Source organism: Gymnogyps californianus, chromosome 15 (genome assembly GCF_018139145.2).
Source record: "Gymnogyps californianus isolate 813 chromosome 15, ASM1813914v2, whole genome shotgun sequence".
Lineage (NCBI taxonomy): Eukaryota > Metazoa > Chordata > Aves > Accipitriformes > Cathartidae > Gymnogyps > Gymnogyps californianus.
Window position 1 is genome coordinate 1,954,106 of NC_059485.1, and position 14,618 is coordinate 1,968,723.

The 14,618-nt window shown below is 54.1% G+C and overlaps 1 protein-coding gene across 1 annotated transcript in view; it reads left to right on the forward strand.

The window, feature by feature from the left end:
• The first annotated feature begins 1,201 nt into the window (after positions 1-1,201).
• HS3ST6 (heparan sulfate-glucosamine 3-sulfotransferase 6) overlaps positions 1,202-14,618 on the forward strand; it is a 40,341-nt gene continuing 26,924 nt past the window's right edge. The window contains exon 1 of the mRNA XM_050906143.1: positions 1,202-1,590. Within this exon, the coding sequence (XP_050762100.1) occupies positions 1,202-1,590 (389 nt within the window). The remainder of the gene's footprint in view (positions 1,591-14,618) is intronic.

Consider the following 14,618-nt stretch of genomic DNA (forward strand, 5'->3'; position numbering starts at 1 on the left):
CAATGGCCCCGTGGGAGCCCCCAGGCACGGGCACCCCGGGGCTGGGTCTCAGCTATTTGGTGTTTGGTGATGGCACACGCTGCCGGGAGGGCAGGAGCAAGCCGGAATGGTGCCGTTGCTGCACGTGAAGCCCAGGCCTGACCAGCGGCACCCGGGGATGCTGCCTGTGCAGCCACTCACCGTGGGGTCCGGCTCCCATGTGTCACTGATACCGTGGCACCGGACAGGATTTATTTAGCCCCCAGGATGCACACCGCTTTGGACCCCAGGGAACGGGGTTTTCCCAGCCGCAGCAGGAAAACCACTCATCCCACCCCACCACCCATTCCACACACGCATTTTAAATCACGACACCAAACCGCTGCTTTTGGGCTTATTTCAGAAGGCGCAGGGGCCTGGGTGGAAACCCAGGACTATCATCCCAAACAACAAATACACGCACACGGGGGGGGTGGGGGTTTGTTTTCACGCCTGCAGCAGGAGCCCGAGCAGCCTAATTAGCGCTGCCTCACCGGGTGCCGCTCGCTAATTGCGCGGCACCGGGGCTGCCACCCCGGTAATGGCTCTTTATTTCCAGCCCGGCGCCTGCCTGGGATCCCGCACCCTCCCCTCCGCGGCCCTTTGCGTGATGCGAGGGGCCGAAAACACCCGCGGCAGCCCCAGAAATTATAAAAAAAAGGGGGGGGGGGGGAGAAAATCGGCTGGGAAAACATGGGGAAAACGCATTCCCCCGGGGCCCGGAGCGTTTCGCTCCGCCGCCGCTCCTCGGAAGGGGCGGGAGGGCGCCGGGGCTGCCCCGGGCCGGGCTGACACCCACGCGGGGGCTCCCCACGGGCGCTTTGGGGGGAGGGGGGTGTTTGTGTGTGTGTGTGTGTGTGCCCCGTTCCCCTGAAGGTATCCCGACGGTGCCCCACGCGTGTGCCGCGCCCGACTCCCCACCCCACTCCCCCCGGGGGGGGGGGCGTCGCCGCCCCCACGCGCGTGTCGCGCGCCCTCCCCCGCCCCGCGGGTGGGCGTGGGGGGCGGCGCGGGAGGGGAGGGGAGGGGAAGGCTGGGGCCGGGTGTGCGCGGGGAGGGGTCGGGGCCGGGTTTGCGCGGAGCGGCGCGGAGGGGAGCGCAGGGAGGGGAGGGGAGGGGGGGGCGCGGGGGGCTGGGCGGCGGTGCGGGATGCGCTGCCCGGCGGGGCCGGGAGCGGCCCCCGATGGGATGTAGCGGGCGGCTGCTGGGACCCGTCGGGGGCCGCCGCGCCTCGCTGCTCCTCACCATGATCCTCTTCTTCACCTACTTCTTCTACTGCCTGCCGGGGCCCTGCGAACCGCTGCCGCCCGCCCTGCTGCTGCCGCCGCCCGCCGCGCTCCCCGACGGTGCGGGGCCGGGGGTGGCGGGGGGAGCGGGGCCGGGGGCGGCGGGCAGCGGCAGCAGCAGCAGCAGCAGCAGCCGGCGTTTCCCGCAGGCCATCATCGTGGGCGTGAAGAAGGGCGGGACGCGGGCGCTGCTGGAGTTTCTACGGGCGCACCCCGGGGTGCGAGCCGTGGGAGCCGAACCCCACTTCTTCGACAGGTGCTACGAGAAGGGGCTGCGCTGGTACAGGTAACGGCGGCGGCGGGCCCCGGCGATCGGTAATTAAAGCGCCGAGCCGCTTGGTTTAATTGCCTCCCGTGCCGTGACGGGGCTTGTTCTGCAACAGGCTGGTCCGAGCGCGGCGGCTCCCTGGAGATAAAGGGGGTTCGAGGGGCTGGGATGACGGCGGAGTGAATGAACGGGCGGAGGAAGGGGGGGGGGGGGGAGCTGGGAGTGCCAGGCGGGGATGCGAAGGGAGCCGAGCTGCGGGGTCACAGGGGGGTGGCAGCTCGGAGGGGGCTGGGTTTTTTTGGGGGCCCGCTGCTGAAGGTGGGAGCGGGAGAGCCGTGTCCCCGTGTCCCCCCTCCCGCAGCCCAGCCGGCCGGGGGCAGGTGCCCGGGAGCGGGACGGCCGGCAGCAGAAATTGGCTTTTTTTAGTTATCCAGGCTTCGCGATTTTAACCTTTAACACTTCGCAGCCGTCCCACCGTTTCCCCACCGGGTTCCTTTAGGAATTATTTTATTCGAGTGGCCTATAAAAATAAAGGGAGCGAGGACCTCGGCTTGCAGGACCTGGCTTGATCCTGGCTGTGCGTTGAAACAGGGAACCGGCGAAGGACGGGGAAGGGTAAAACAGTATCGCTTGGATTCTCGGTAGGTTTATGTCAAAGGGCAGAGCCGTATTGATTCAAGGGAGTTGTTTGGTTCTGAGGGTTTCAATGGAATTGAACTCTTCAGGCGATAAAGCATTCGGAAGAGCAGCTACTGTGCATGTGGTGTCTATTAAACTCCCGTCTCCTGGCCAACTCCGGAGTGGCCGGGCCAAATGGAGTCGGAGCGCTAAGTCCCTTGAAGCCAGTGAAAGAATCTGGTCCGTTATTTTGAAGAGAGTCCAAATGTGTCGATTTATAAAAGTGCTGTGGTGTTCTCGGGGAAACATCTGAAAATAATAAAAGGAGTAGCTCTCCCTGTCCTTCCTGCCTCTCCATCCTATTCTCCCAAAGCCCCGCGGGAATACTTTATTTCTTACATGCTCTTAATGTTTCTCGATGTTTTGGGGGAGGTTGCAACTTAGCAATCCTTGCCAAAATAACAACCTGTGAAAATCAGCGTGTTTAATGGAAAGTGTAATTTCAGTGGTAATTTTACCCGCAGAGTTTCGGCTCTGTAAGACCACATCTGGACTGTAAAGTTATTGACTTAACACACCTTCAAACGCCGTAAGTAGCGCACTTATTTTTATGACTGTATTAATATTGCTGTGATTTATTAGCTCATTTCTCAGTTCCATTTGTATCTCCCCTGCTCTAGAAACAATAATGATGATAACTAATCTTTTTGGGTGAGGATTACAAGACAGATCTCACTTGGCAGAATGGGAGTTTAATGACTGCGAGCACATAATTAAAGTGTGGAAGATTGAACGCTTTCATATCGCTCGCCGTAGTCCAGCGAGACGTTTGCAGGATGGACCACAGCGAGAGAAGAATAAATAAATCTTAGTTTGGGATTGCTGTGCGGTGAGTTTTTCGTGCTCTAAGTGCTTGCAGGGAGCCTGGCCTGACACCAGTGAGATGTTTTAAGATGATTCTGCATATGTTTATGGTAAATTTGGAGAAATAGAGCAGGGGAGGTTTTCGGTGCGGCCAGATGCATTGCAGAGAAGTGTACGCTGTGCTGGGAAGCTGCATCCTTTCTAGTAAGAAAAAAATCAGTAGATGTTTTGCTTTAACTCTGCACAGGGTAAGTGTGTTTTCAGTCACACGCACAACTCTGTTCCTTAGTTTCCTCTTCTCTTTGCCTCTCTTGTTTTGTCTTCTCACAAGGCCTTGCTCTACTGAGGGTTTTTTTCCCGAGAAAGCCAGACAGAGCTAAATGTTTAAAGCTGGGGTGTGTTGGAGTGAAGGAAAATGGAAGTTGGACAGAAGTTCAGGTTTTTCCAATGAATATCTCAAAGTGGTGTAAACATTTTTAAAATATTTGAACTTGCTAGGAAACCAAAATTACACCAACTGCTTCTCATGCCAAGATATTTGGCCCGAAGGCACCTGTAGGTCATTGCTTGTGTTAAGTAAATGGGGGGGGGGGGGGGGGGGAAATTCCCTTGAAAATATCACCACAGAATTATTTTGTTCTTTCTTGGTAGTTCAGTCCTGTAGTGATTTCACTGCTGTGGCAGGAGTATCTGCTTGTGGGTGCCGAGTAGTTTACGTTATAACATAAGTTACTGACTGAAACCATTTATTCTGACTGGAGTGTTTTATGTTATTTAAATTTGAAATAGCCCAAAGTCCCTTTTTTGGAGTTCTTTTTGCCGGTGAAAAGAACATGCTCTGCAAAAGCAGCAAGCATCTCATATGAAATTCCTGGAGTTACTATAGGTTTAGCTAATTATGAGAAGATTAAACACCTTTTCTAGACTGCAACATAAATTGCCTAATGGATAATCCAAGCATGATGTGACATTTTATCCTAAAGCAAAACACTGTTTTAATTTTTTTGGCACTCAGTACTGCTGAAAGTAAATCTCAATAAAAAGAAGAAGGGATGTTGGCGTGTCTGCTGCTCTGCTTGCGCAGGCGTTTGGGGAGCGCGAGTGTCCTGTTTGGGAACCTGGGAACCTTGCTGCCTGTCTGTCTGCTTTACGGGAACGTAGGCGAAGGCAAACGTTAAGAACTTAATTGAATCTGAGATGTTTGCCAGCGATATTTAGAACCTCATTGCAAAACTTGGAAGAGATGCTCAGCGTGACGGCACGGGGCCAAATCCTGCCCTTGCTTGTGTGAATTGAGAAAAACTGCACTTGTGGGCCGAGTCGCGATGGGGTGTAACGGGCGTAACCCCATCTGCGTCTGCAGAGCAGCGCCCGCTTTCAGCCCAGGGACTTCTCGGTGTGAGGGGGAGCAGAGTCGGGGTCACAGGCGGCATTTGGGGTGCTCGGGCCGTTTGCAATTCGTACGATGCCTGTGCAAGCGGGGCTGCGGGCTGCGCGCTCCGGTGGGCTCTCCAGCGGACGCTGCTCTGCTCCGCTGGCGACGTTTCGGGGGCGTAGCTGAGATCTTTGCACGGGATTGTTCCCTTTTCGGTTGCCAGAGCTGGGCTCGTTTCCCACGCAGCTGCCTGATGTTGCTCGGAGGTTCGGACCGCTCCATCTGCCTTGCATCGTAATTTGGCGCAGCCTCGGCAGTTCTGATGCTGTGGGGCACGAGACATGGTGGATAACGGCGAGTTTGGAGCACGAAGGCGGTGCAGGGAAGGGTCTTTGCAGATGCTGGCTTGCATAAAAGGGAGTTTGGGGGAATTCAGCCTGATGCAGCTTATACAAAGAACAGTTTCCTTGTCTCCGTCCACCAAAACTTTGCAGCGACATCAGCTCCATGTGACACACTTGCTCTGTCTTGTGTTTCCTTGTATGATCTATGGCCCGAGTCCCTCTTTTCCGTCTCCTCTTCCTGCTTTTTTCCAATAGCCAAAGAAAGAGTTGCACAGGAACGGGGCTGGGCCAAGGCTCCCAACGACCCTTCACGTCCCTGAGTGAAGCGCACACAAGAAAGCAGCCGCTGGGGTTGTGCTCTGTGAAACCGCGCCCTGGATGATGGCGCACACTGGATGTCATAGGAATTGTAAAGAATTCCTTATTTTCTTACGGTTTGGGCCAGAAGTAGTAGTAAAAAGTACTATGGGATGGCTAGTCACAGTTGGCAAATGCCTCCTGGTGAGTGGCCAGGCTGGAGCCCTGCAGCCGGCTGCGGTGGCACACCGGGCGCGGGCATTGCCGCCGAGCATCCTCCGGCACTGCAGAGCCGCCCAGAGCTCCGAATCTCTTGGAGGCTGATTTTAGCTTTTTATTGTCATTTCCCCTTTTGATCGGATGCAGCGCATGCAGGTCTGCATGCAGGAGGAGGAACTTTCCGTGTGGTTCGTCATGCGTTACACTGTGCTTCCGTGCATGCGTTAAACAGTGCCGGGGGTGTCCCAGCTTGGGAGCATCTGCGTGTGCCCAGGGGAGGTGGACGGTTAGCAGAGAGCTGCTACATGCGATGGGTTGGGGTTGGGTTGGTTTTTTTTTTTCCCCTCCTCCTTCAAACCCATTCATGGGAGCTAATAACGTTCTTGAAAGGCATCCAGGATTTCTTGAGCCAGACTTTGTTATCTCCGAACCTTGCAACCCTGAAGCCTTTGAGCGGCAGGGAAAGGACGCGGCTCCAGCGCTGCTCTTTTGACTTTTGCTGTGAGTGTTATTGGCAGTTGAAAAGTAGAGCTAAGTAGATGCCTTGAGGGGTTTTTGTGTGTGTTGTGATTGTACAGACAGATCAAGACACTCTATAGCGCAAGCTGTTGAATAAAATCCGACGTTTCAGCTACTCTGGAGTCACCAGGCTGCATTTTGGCACGGAGCTTGTATCCCCTTCATGGGAGAGCTTTTCACAGGCGCACTTAAGAAATACATAGGTGGGAAGAGACAAAAGAATCTTGCGAGGAGTCAGATGGCGATGCACTGAGAGCTGCTCCCGGACATTATCTTTATTCATTGACACCGGCTGATCTGTTCTCCTGATGGACTCGCGTTTCAGTGCTCTGCGGCTGAGAGTGGCCCTTGTTTTTCTTGGTACATTTGCAGAAACTCAGTCCTGCAGCATGCTTCTTGGGTTTATTACTTCGTGATCTCTTCTTTCTTTTTTTTTTTTTTTTTTTTTAAATTTCATTACAAAAATAGGGCCTTTCTGTATCAGCTTCCCCTGTCGTCACCCCCATGTTTGGAAAATAAATCCTAAAATGCAGAGACAAAATGCAGGAAACCTGAGAAAAAGCTGTAATTTTGTAACTGCGAAGAAGATACCTCGATGCTTTTACTTAATGCACAATACTTTGGATTTGCTGTTAGACAGAAAAAACGTGTCCGTGTTTAGAGGGGCTCTATGTCCCTTTTATCTCGCTGGCTGTTTATACAATGTTTTAGTCCCAGCTCTACGCTTAGGAGAGGGCCTAAGTGGTGTGTGCGTCCGTGCCAGCCGGCCAGGTCTCCCCGCGATGGCGTGCCCCCATTTTGCTGCTCCCCACCGCACAGCAGCGCCTGTCCTCAGGAAGCAATCTGTGATACGTGCAGAGTTTGGTCTTCTGCAAACTGCTTTCACGTGGGATTAAAAATAGCTTTTACTGCCACGATGAGGAATTAACATTTGAAACCGTTTAAAGGGATCCTAGGCAGATATTATCGAGGGCAGGCGAGAGGGGCTGTGCCTGCCTTGTTTAGGGGGGGTCTTTCCCACCGGCACCGAGTCGGCGATGGGGCAAGGAGCATGACTTGGCCCTCCTGCCCCCCGCTTTCACGCTGACGTTATCCCCTTGCTTTCATGTGGCCGCTCCCGAGTTTTGTTCCCAACCCCAACCCCGCCGAAGCCCATGAAGCGCTTCTTGCTGATATAAGCAGGTTTGTGAGTCTGAATTTTAGCCTGGCTCAGCTGCAAGGCAAAATTAAGTCGGGTTGTTCCATGTGTTGTTACGTAGACGGCGTCAGGCTAAAGTGATTAAAGCTGCATGTTAGTGTTGGCTGCGATTTTTCGGATAAAAGCTGTGACTTGCAGAGTGGAACGAGTCGTGGTCTTCCCGACTGAGGAATGCTTTCTCCGTCGCTGTCTCTTTTAAATAAATGGTGGTTTTATATACAGGCTGTGCAGTGGGGTGTGCAGAAGTAACCTGAGTTTCTAAAGGATTTCAAGTCTGCCGGTGTTGCTATCCCAGACTACTTAAATAAATATATAAAGCTGGGCACCTAGAAATCATGGGGCTGGTTTAAAAAAAAAAAAAATCCATATTATGTGAATCAATACCTTTGGAAAATACTTCTTCATTCCTGCCCTTTTTCTTGTGCTCCCCTGGTTGCTCTTTTGTAACCTCAGGGGCTAGAAATTTAAACGTATAAACATGGATGGATTTTTTATCACCTACATGTAACTCCAGAGAACTTCCGAAAAGATGTCAAATACCAAGAAAAGTTCACAAACAGCAGTGAAAGCTGCAGGGTTTCTGTTAGTTGAATTATTGAGGGGCTGGAGAAATAGTCATCACAGAGTAAAAGAGAGTTTCTGAGTTTCTTCTTAAAAGTATTATGGGTTTTTTTTTCCTAGATTATTTTTAGATGCAGACAGTGACAGAAGGTGGAAGAGGCCAGTGGATTTAGAGGGTGCTTTTATGCAAGGAGAGACTATTACTTAAGAGAGTTCAAAGCTTATTTATAAAACAGTAATTACCATCCCCTGAGACGGAAGTGGGCAGCTCGCATCAAGTCGAGGAGGGGGTTACAATAGTTAATTGGCAAATATGCTTAAAAGCTTCTTCCTGACCTTTTAAAAAACTTTTCACTGAAACAGGCTCGGGCAAAGATTGAAAACCTGACTAATGAAAGGCCAGGTTTAATACCAGGACTTAGCTCTAAATGGCTTTTCAAAGGGCTTTGGAAATCCTCCTGCTTAGGGAGCCGGATGGCGTCAGAGGGATGCTCCCGTGTCCTGCAGGACCACGCTCTGCCCCAGAGCGAGAGCTGACGGGGCTCCAGGAGCTGGCTGAGACCTGAGCCTGGCCGCTTCTTCCCCGCACCCCAGCTCTTGGGATGGCCGAAGGGCTCGGGCAGGCTGGCATCGCCCGGCCGCCAGCCCGGAGCCCCTCGGGGTGGTCTGCTCTCCCCTCCGGCTGGGTCCCGCGATGTGCCCCCCACTGCTGCCCTCCTCTGCAGAGCATCTCGGACGGCTTGGTTTAATCCCTGCCCTTGCTCTCATGCTACGTGTCAGCCCTCCAGCGAGGACCAAGCTGTGTGCTGGGGGGGAGACCGAGGCGCTCCGAGTCCCCCAGCACTGAGGAGGTGCAGGGTGCCCGGCTGGCCCTGCCGCGAGCCCTGCCTGCGGCGCAGAGCTGTGCCAGCGTCTGTGCTAGCCATGCCCTCCTTGCCCTGCTCCACCTGGCTACAAAATCATCACCTCATCTACCTGGGGGTGGACAGCAGAGGAGCCGGCGGAGCTCTTGGATCTCCCTCTGTGCCTCCCACCACATTCTTCTGGTGCATTTGTTTAGAAATTTATTAAAGTGAGGAGCAGAGGGATGTTCTGGACGGCTTTCTGCGGGTCTTTGAAAAGCACTTGGTCGAAAGCCTGGCCTGCAGCTGGGAGGCGCGGGGTGGAGGCAGGCTGGCCAGGTCTGGTCCAGCCTGGGCACTGCCGGGGCGGTGGTTTAAGATGAGTTTTTCCTCGCAAGAGGATGTACGGGCTGGATGTAGGAATAGGTGGTGTGAAGCACAGTCCTCCCTCCCCAGCAGCTTGCGGGGCTCCGGGGGACTGCCATGCATTGCTCTCAGGAGTCAGGGTTTGCAGGATCCAACTCGGATCTCTCTAGCAGAGTGTCTTACCCTGGGCTTGTCTGAGTTAGTCCCCATGAGTGGGGTGGGCCAGCTCCGCTCTGCAATAAGAAATGACAGACACACGGTGGGTGCACACAAGAAATACATTGCAGCTTTCTGCAGATGTGCTGAGAGTCCAGAGACATGCAGGTCTGATCCTGCACCGCTCCGTTAGTTACTGGGGCTCTGCCTAAACTCCTGGGCACCGAGTGTCTGGCATTACAGTGCGCATCGTGTGTCCTGGGCTGGGGGAGTCTCGTCGGGGCTGTGCAATCGGGGGCTTGCCCCTTGGCAGGGTCTGAGGTCCCGCCGTGTCAGTGCTCAGGGCACGGTGTGTGCTCGTGGCTGCTCAGGTTTGACACGCTCACCTTTTGTGGTAATGGTCCTGGGGTGGAAAATTCACAGCAACTCATTCGATTTCGCCTCCGTCTCCCTCTGCCCAGAGACAGCTCGCAGATCACAGAAGTCTAAACGTCTTCAAAATTATTCATGCATCTCTTAAGTGAGTCACTCTTGATCTGAAGAGTCGTTTGAAATGCAAATGGGGAATATTGCAGTCAGTCAGGCCACTGGGGCGGTAACCAGGGCACAGAGGCAGCGTGCCTGGCTAACTGAATTCGAACCTGCAAGTGATCCTGATGCACGAGGTTGTAAATGTCCGACCCCGTGTGCTGCCGGTATTTGCAGACAGCAGGGATGACTCTGCCTGCAGAGAGCCAGGCTTTGCACGGCTGAGGTGCTCCAGAGCTGCAGACCAAAAAGAGCATCCCTGTTCCGGCACGTGCTGCTCAGTTTGGGGCTGCTGGTGACACGAACCGCCCTGACCTGGGACCAGCACCATTTGAGACTGAAATATGGGGTGAAATGGCTGAAATTAGCTTCTCATAAGCAGTTGCAGAAAACTTTTGCTGTTTGGGCTATTAAAGCACCGGCACAGAAACGTTTTATGTGCCCAAGGGGAACAGCAGCACTTTGGGAGTGGGATGCGCTGCTGGGCTCCTCCTGGGAGTGATTTTGTACGACTGAGCGTGCTCTGCCAAGGAAACCCCATAGCCCGGCGGGGACACAAGGGGAATAAAACTCCTCTCTCCCAGCCCAGCCAGCAGCTCTGCGGTGCTGGGGGTGGCACAAGCATCCCAGGCGGCCAAGATCGCTGTGCATTTTAACACACAAAATTGATTACAAGCAGGAGAGAATTACATTAATATAGTCACTTGTCACTGAGGTCTTATTAGTAATCTCCACTCATTAGTCTGGAGAGAATAAGGATGTGACCTTGTTAAGTGTCTTCCTTGCTGAGGGAAAGGCTGACCGCTTTGCTATTGATTTATTACTTAGCCTCTAAACAGCGCGTGTGTGCGTGGCCGTGTCTGTGTGCCCACCTACCCGTGGGCACGCGTGGCTGCACAGGAGGTGTTTCTGCAGTTGGAATGAAGAACTGTCCATCTCCTCACCTACCCCCATCTGCACCCTTTGGGCTACTTCAGCCGGTGAATTAGCAGCCGCTTTCGGCGGGCACCGTATTGTGCAAAAAAAAAAAAAAAAAAAAAAGGACCCGCTGGTGATTGATGGGAAGGGACAAGCCAAGTGACAGATCCTATCCCCAGAGGCCAGCATCACGGTTCTGCCTCCTGCCCGGCGCTGCGTGGTGCCGCTCTGCAGGGGCTGGCGGAGCCCTCCCGCACCGCCCAACTTCCCAGCTGCTCCGGAGCCCGCAGCATCCCAAATCCCAGTCCTGGGGGGGCTGTGGGCAGGGCTGGCTGCCTGCGGCTTCTGCCTGCCTTCCTCTGCTCCCCGCGCCAGCACCCGGCCGAGGGCAGGATGCCTCCTCCATGAGTGCGAGCAGACTCTCTTCTTGCTGCAGGTGAAATCAAGCCCCCAAAGCAAACCACAGCACGGCGAGGCGGGGACGTGGGAGCCGAGTCCTGCCTTCCTGCTGTAGCTGAAGGCAGAGCTGCCTCCTGCAGTCGTCTGCCTCTCCGCGCCGATGGGGCAGGATCCTGAAATGCCTCTGCCACCTCTGCAGTCCTACGTCAGATTATTTTATTTTATTTTTTCCTTTCTCGAGGCTGGCTGTGGGTGCTGATCGTGCCCCGAAGGTTTCCCCTGCCTCTACCTGCCGGATGCCTCGCACCGCGTGCCGTGCCATTGTTCCTGATCTTGCCTGTGCCCGCTAAGTTCCCCTGTAATTCCAAGTGACAACGCACCCCCACGGACAGCCTGCCAGGGAGGAAACGTCAATAAGAGTGGAAGCGAAAGAAATCCTCCAATTACTGGGAGCACGGAGGGGGCTCGATAAGTGCCATTGATCCGGTGCTCGTCAGCGCAATCCCCCATCGCTGCCACTTGTCAATAGATGCTGCAGAGCAAGAGGGGGCTGCTGGCCACCCCTCTGGTCCCCGGCTGATGCAGCAGTGTGTCCCCGGTGTGGCAGTGGCTCTCCGGGGCCGGGTGGGTTGCTGATGGCTGGGCAGAGTTTTTCCCAGCTGCTCGGACCTGGCTGGCCGGGACCTGCCGGCTCCATCCCTGCGAGTGACAGCCCAGCGGGGCCCGTAGCCGGGGGTGGTGGTGGGGGTTATTCTTCAACAAGAGCATCGGCCGCTTCCTCCGGCTGCTTTTATATTTCAGCAAGTCATGTTCCTAAGCCACACAAACCATGAGAAAAATTTCAAGGGGCCGCTGCCAAGTACTTTCGGCTGAGAATTTAGGTTTTGTTGAGGGAAGGGATCGTTTGTCTCCATGAAAAGCCCATTTTGGGGGAGGGAGGGAGTTGAACGTCCCCCCGCGGTGCCAGAGACCCAAGCGTGACAACCTGCATCCGCTCCGCTGCCACCCAGGCAGCGCGGAGCTGCCGCGGGTGCCTCTCCTTCACAAAGGAGCTGTCGGGCAGGGGCTGGGCTGCTGCCGGAAAGAGAAGGGAGAAAGGCGTCCCCGAGGGCCTGATCCTGCCCCACGGGGAGGGAGCGTGCTGCTGCCGGATCAGCGCACGCATTGGAGATGAAGGTCTGACTGCCATCGCGGGAGCGTCCCAGTGCCCCGGTCCGGGGAAGGGGCTGTATGCAGGAGTGGGATCAAACCTGCCGTGGCAAAGCACCGTCCTGCCCTCACCCGCCAGGTTTTCCTGGGGTCCAGGCTGCGTCTGGCTGGCTCCTGCAGCTGAAGTCATGCTTTAGTATTTATTTTGGGTTTGTGTGGAGAGGGAGGTTTGCTAAAAGGATGGCAGTGCTCTGCGTCCGCCTGGGTTTGAAGCTCAGATCTCGTCTTAGGTGGGGTGGGTTAGATGGGAGGATGGTGGGTTATGGTTTTGTTGGAGGGTGCTATCCTGGTGTCAGCCCCGGCAGACGGCTCCAGGTCACTTGTGTCCCCCGGCTCTGTGATCGGGGCTCTCTGGGTGCCTGTGCTGGGTGTTGGAGCTCATCTCTGGTGCTTCAGCTGCATCCCACGGGGGAGCGGAGACGGCGTCAGAGCCCATCAGCCTCGGGGAGGAGATGGGGCTGCTGAGCCCGGTACAGCCCGTGCGGATCCCAGCGGGTCGCCGTAATTAGCCCGGGCTGCGAGCATGGCGTGCCAGCTAATTACCCGCTGCGCAGATGGGAGGGACACGCGGTGCTGGTGTAACCCAGCCACCGCGGCCTCTCCGAGAGCGCGCTCGGTTTGATCCTGATCTTGTTACAAGGCAGATAACAAGGGATAGCCTTGTTCAGTTCTGATCTTGTTATGTATATTAAAAATTAATATTTCTCTGCTTCGAGGTGTATCGGGAAGCATGTGAGGGCTTGCTGTATGCAAGGGATTTAGTAGGGATCACAATAAGGTCTCTGTCATGTAAAAGGTTCATAAAACTTGAATTACTGCACAGGAACCTTGAATGAGCAATTCCTTTTTAGCATTAATCGCTCTGAAGGTGCAAGACCTCTTCTAAACATTTTTTTCTAGGCAAACATTCTTTAAAATAAAGGCAAATTCAGGCTTAAATCCTGCCAAGGTTTGGTGACCACCTAACTCCAGCTGTGTCCAGCTGTGGGAGCCTCATGTCAGCGTTTGCATCACGGCTCAACGAGTTGCCTGTAAGTGTTAACATACACCTTGTTGTTAGCGGGTTTCTGGTTGCATGACATCATGGGCTGATGAATTACACAATCGGTTGTGTGTGTGCGATGTACCCAGCTCTGACCTGAAAACAGTCCCAGCCCAGGCCTCTGTTTGGGTGAAGCTGGAGCCAAGTTGATGGATGAAGAGGAAGGGTAACCAGTGCCCTTTGGAAAGAAATCTGGCCGTGCAACCCTCCCGAGCTCAGCTGGGATGCTCTCGGTGACAGATCCTGCTCGTCGCATGGCAGCTGAACATAAATTTTTAAAGCACAATCTGGGTGGAGGGCAGGGTTGGGAACTCTTCTGATTTTGTTGTGAATCTCCAGAGGCTTGGTGGGGTTTTTTGAGCTGTAGCTCCTGGAGTCATGGGACAGGGAGAGTTTCGGTTCTTGCTTGAAGCGAGTATCTCCTGAAGACAAGAAAACTGAAGGCTCAGGAACCAGAAGAAGGCTTTGGAGAACCATAGTCCGTATGTATGTCCGTAGCTGTATTTGAAGACAATCCCAATTTGAGCTGTGATTCGGCTGAAGGTGGTTAGCGTTCTTCTCATCTACAGAAAAACCTCAGTAGTTATTTCTTGCAGAGTTACGAAACCATCCGGAGACAGTTGACAAGCCCCAGAGGAGTGCTGGCAGCCCGGTGAAGGACGGTGGCTCCACCATGGTTTGAAGATCTCGGTGGATCAGTTAGGAGCAGTTCAGCCTAGGATCATGGTGTGAGGTCCTGAAGAGACCTGATTTTTGCAGAAATCTCCTTTCCTCCAGGGTCTGGAGGAAGACCCTCGAAGCAGGAGAAGGTGGAAGGGTGCTGGGGCAGTGGCTGAGTGTCCCCACCGGCAGGCAGGCAGGTAGGTCCTGTGCCGGCTGGGTCGCCTCGTCCCTGGACGGCCGTTAGCGTCAGGCACTGCACGTGCTGCATGTTGGTTCCCTGAGTCACCATGCAGGACGTGGAAGAACAACTTTAAAGAACAAGTAAAACTGTTGCCACTTCAAAACTAGTCTCAGAATTGATGCCAGGACTCCAACAGACTGATGTTCCTTTATTCTCCTTTTAATTAATTCCTTTGCCTCCAGTGAATTTCCATCTTTTATTTCTGCTGCAATCAAAGGACTGCGAGCAGCAAGGCTCGCATTAGGAACAGACCGATCCAACCTTTTTTTAATCTTTCTGTATCAGTTACTTGTCTTTTTCTTGTGCTGCCACAATGCATCTGAAGCACATATGCCAAGAGATGACTTGCTGAAGGAGAGATGGGGCACGCGAAACCCTGGAGTTTGCTCTCAGCAGGTCTCCTTTGCTGGCAGTTTTTTATGGCAGCAAAGAGTAAGAGTCCAGATAAGCTTGCTCAGATACACAAATGGGCAATTACGTGGTCACCTGAGAAGTGCCTGATGATTTATGGCGTTATTAAAAGGTGATGGTAAGAGTAGAAAAGATTTGTAACATCTGCATCGAAAACCCCATCTCTGACCCTCACACCCCAGATACCAACATATTAAATATCCAAACAGGCATTCAAGCCTGCGGATCGCTTTGACAGAGATCCCTGCACATCTGGTAACACTTGGCCTGATACTT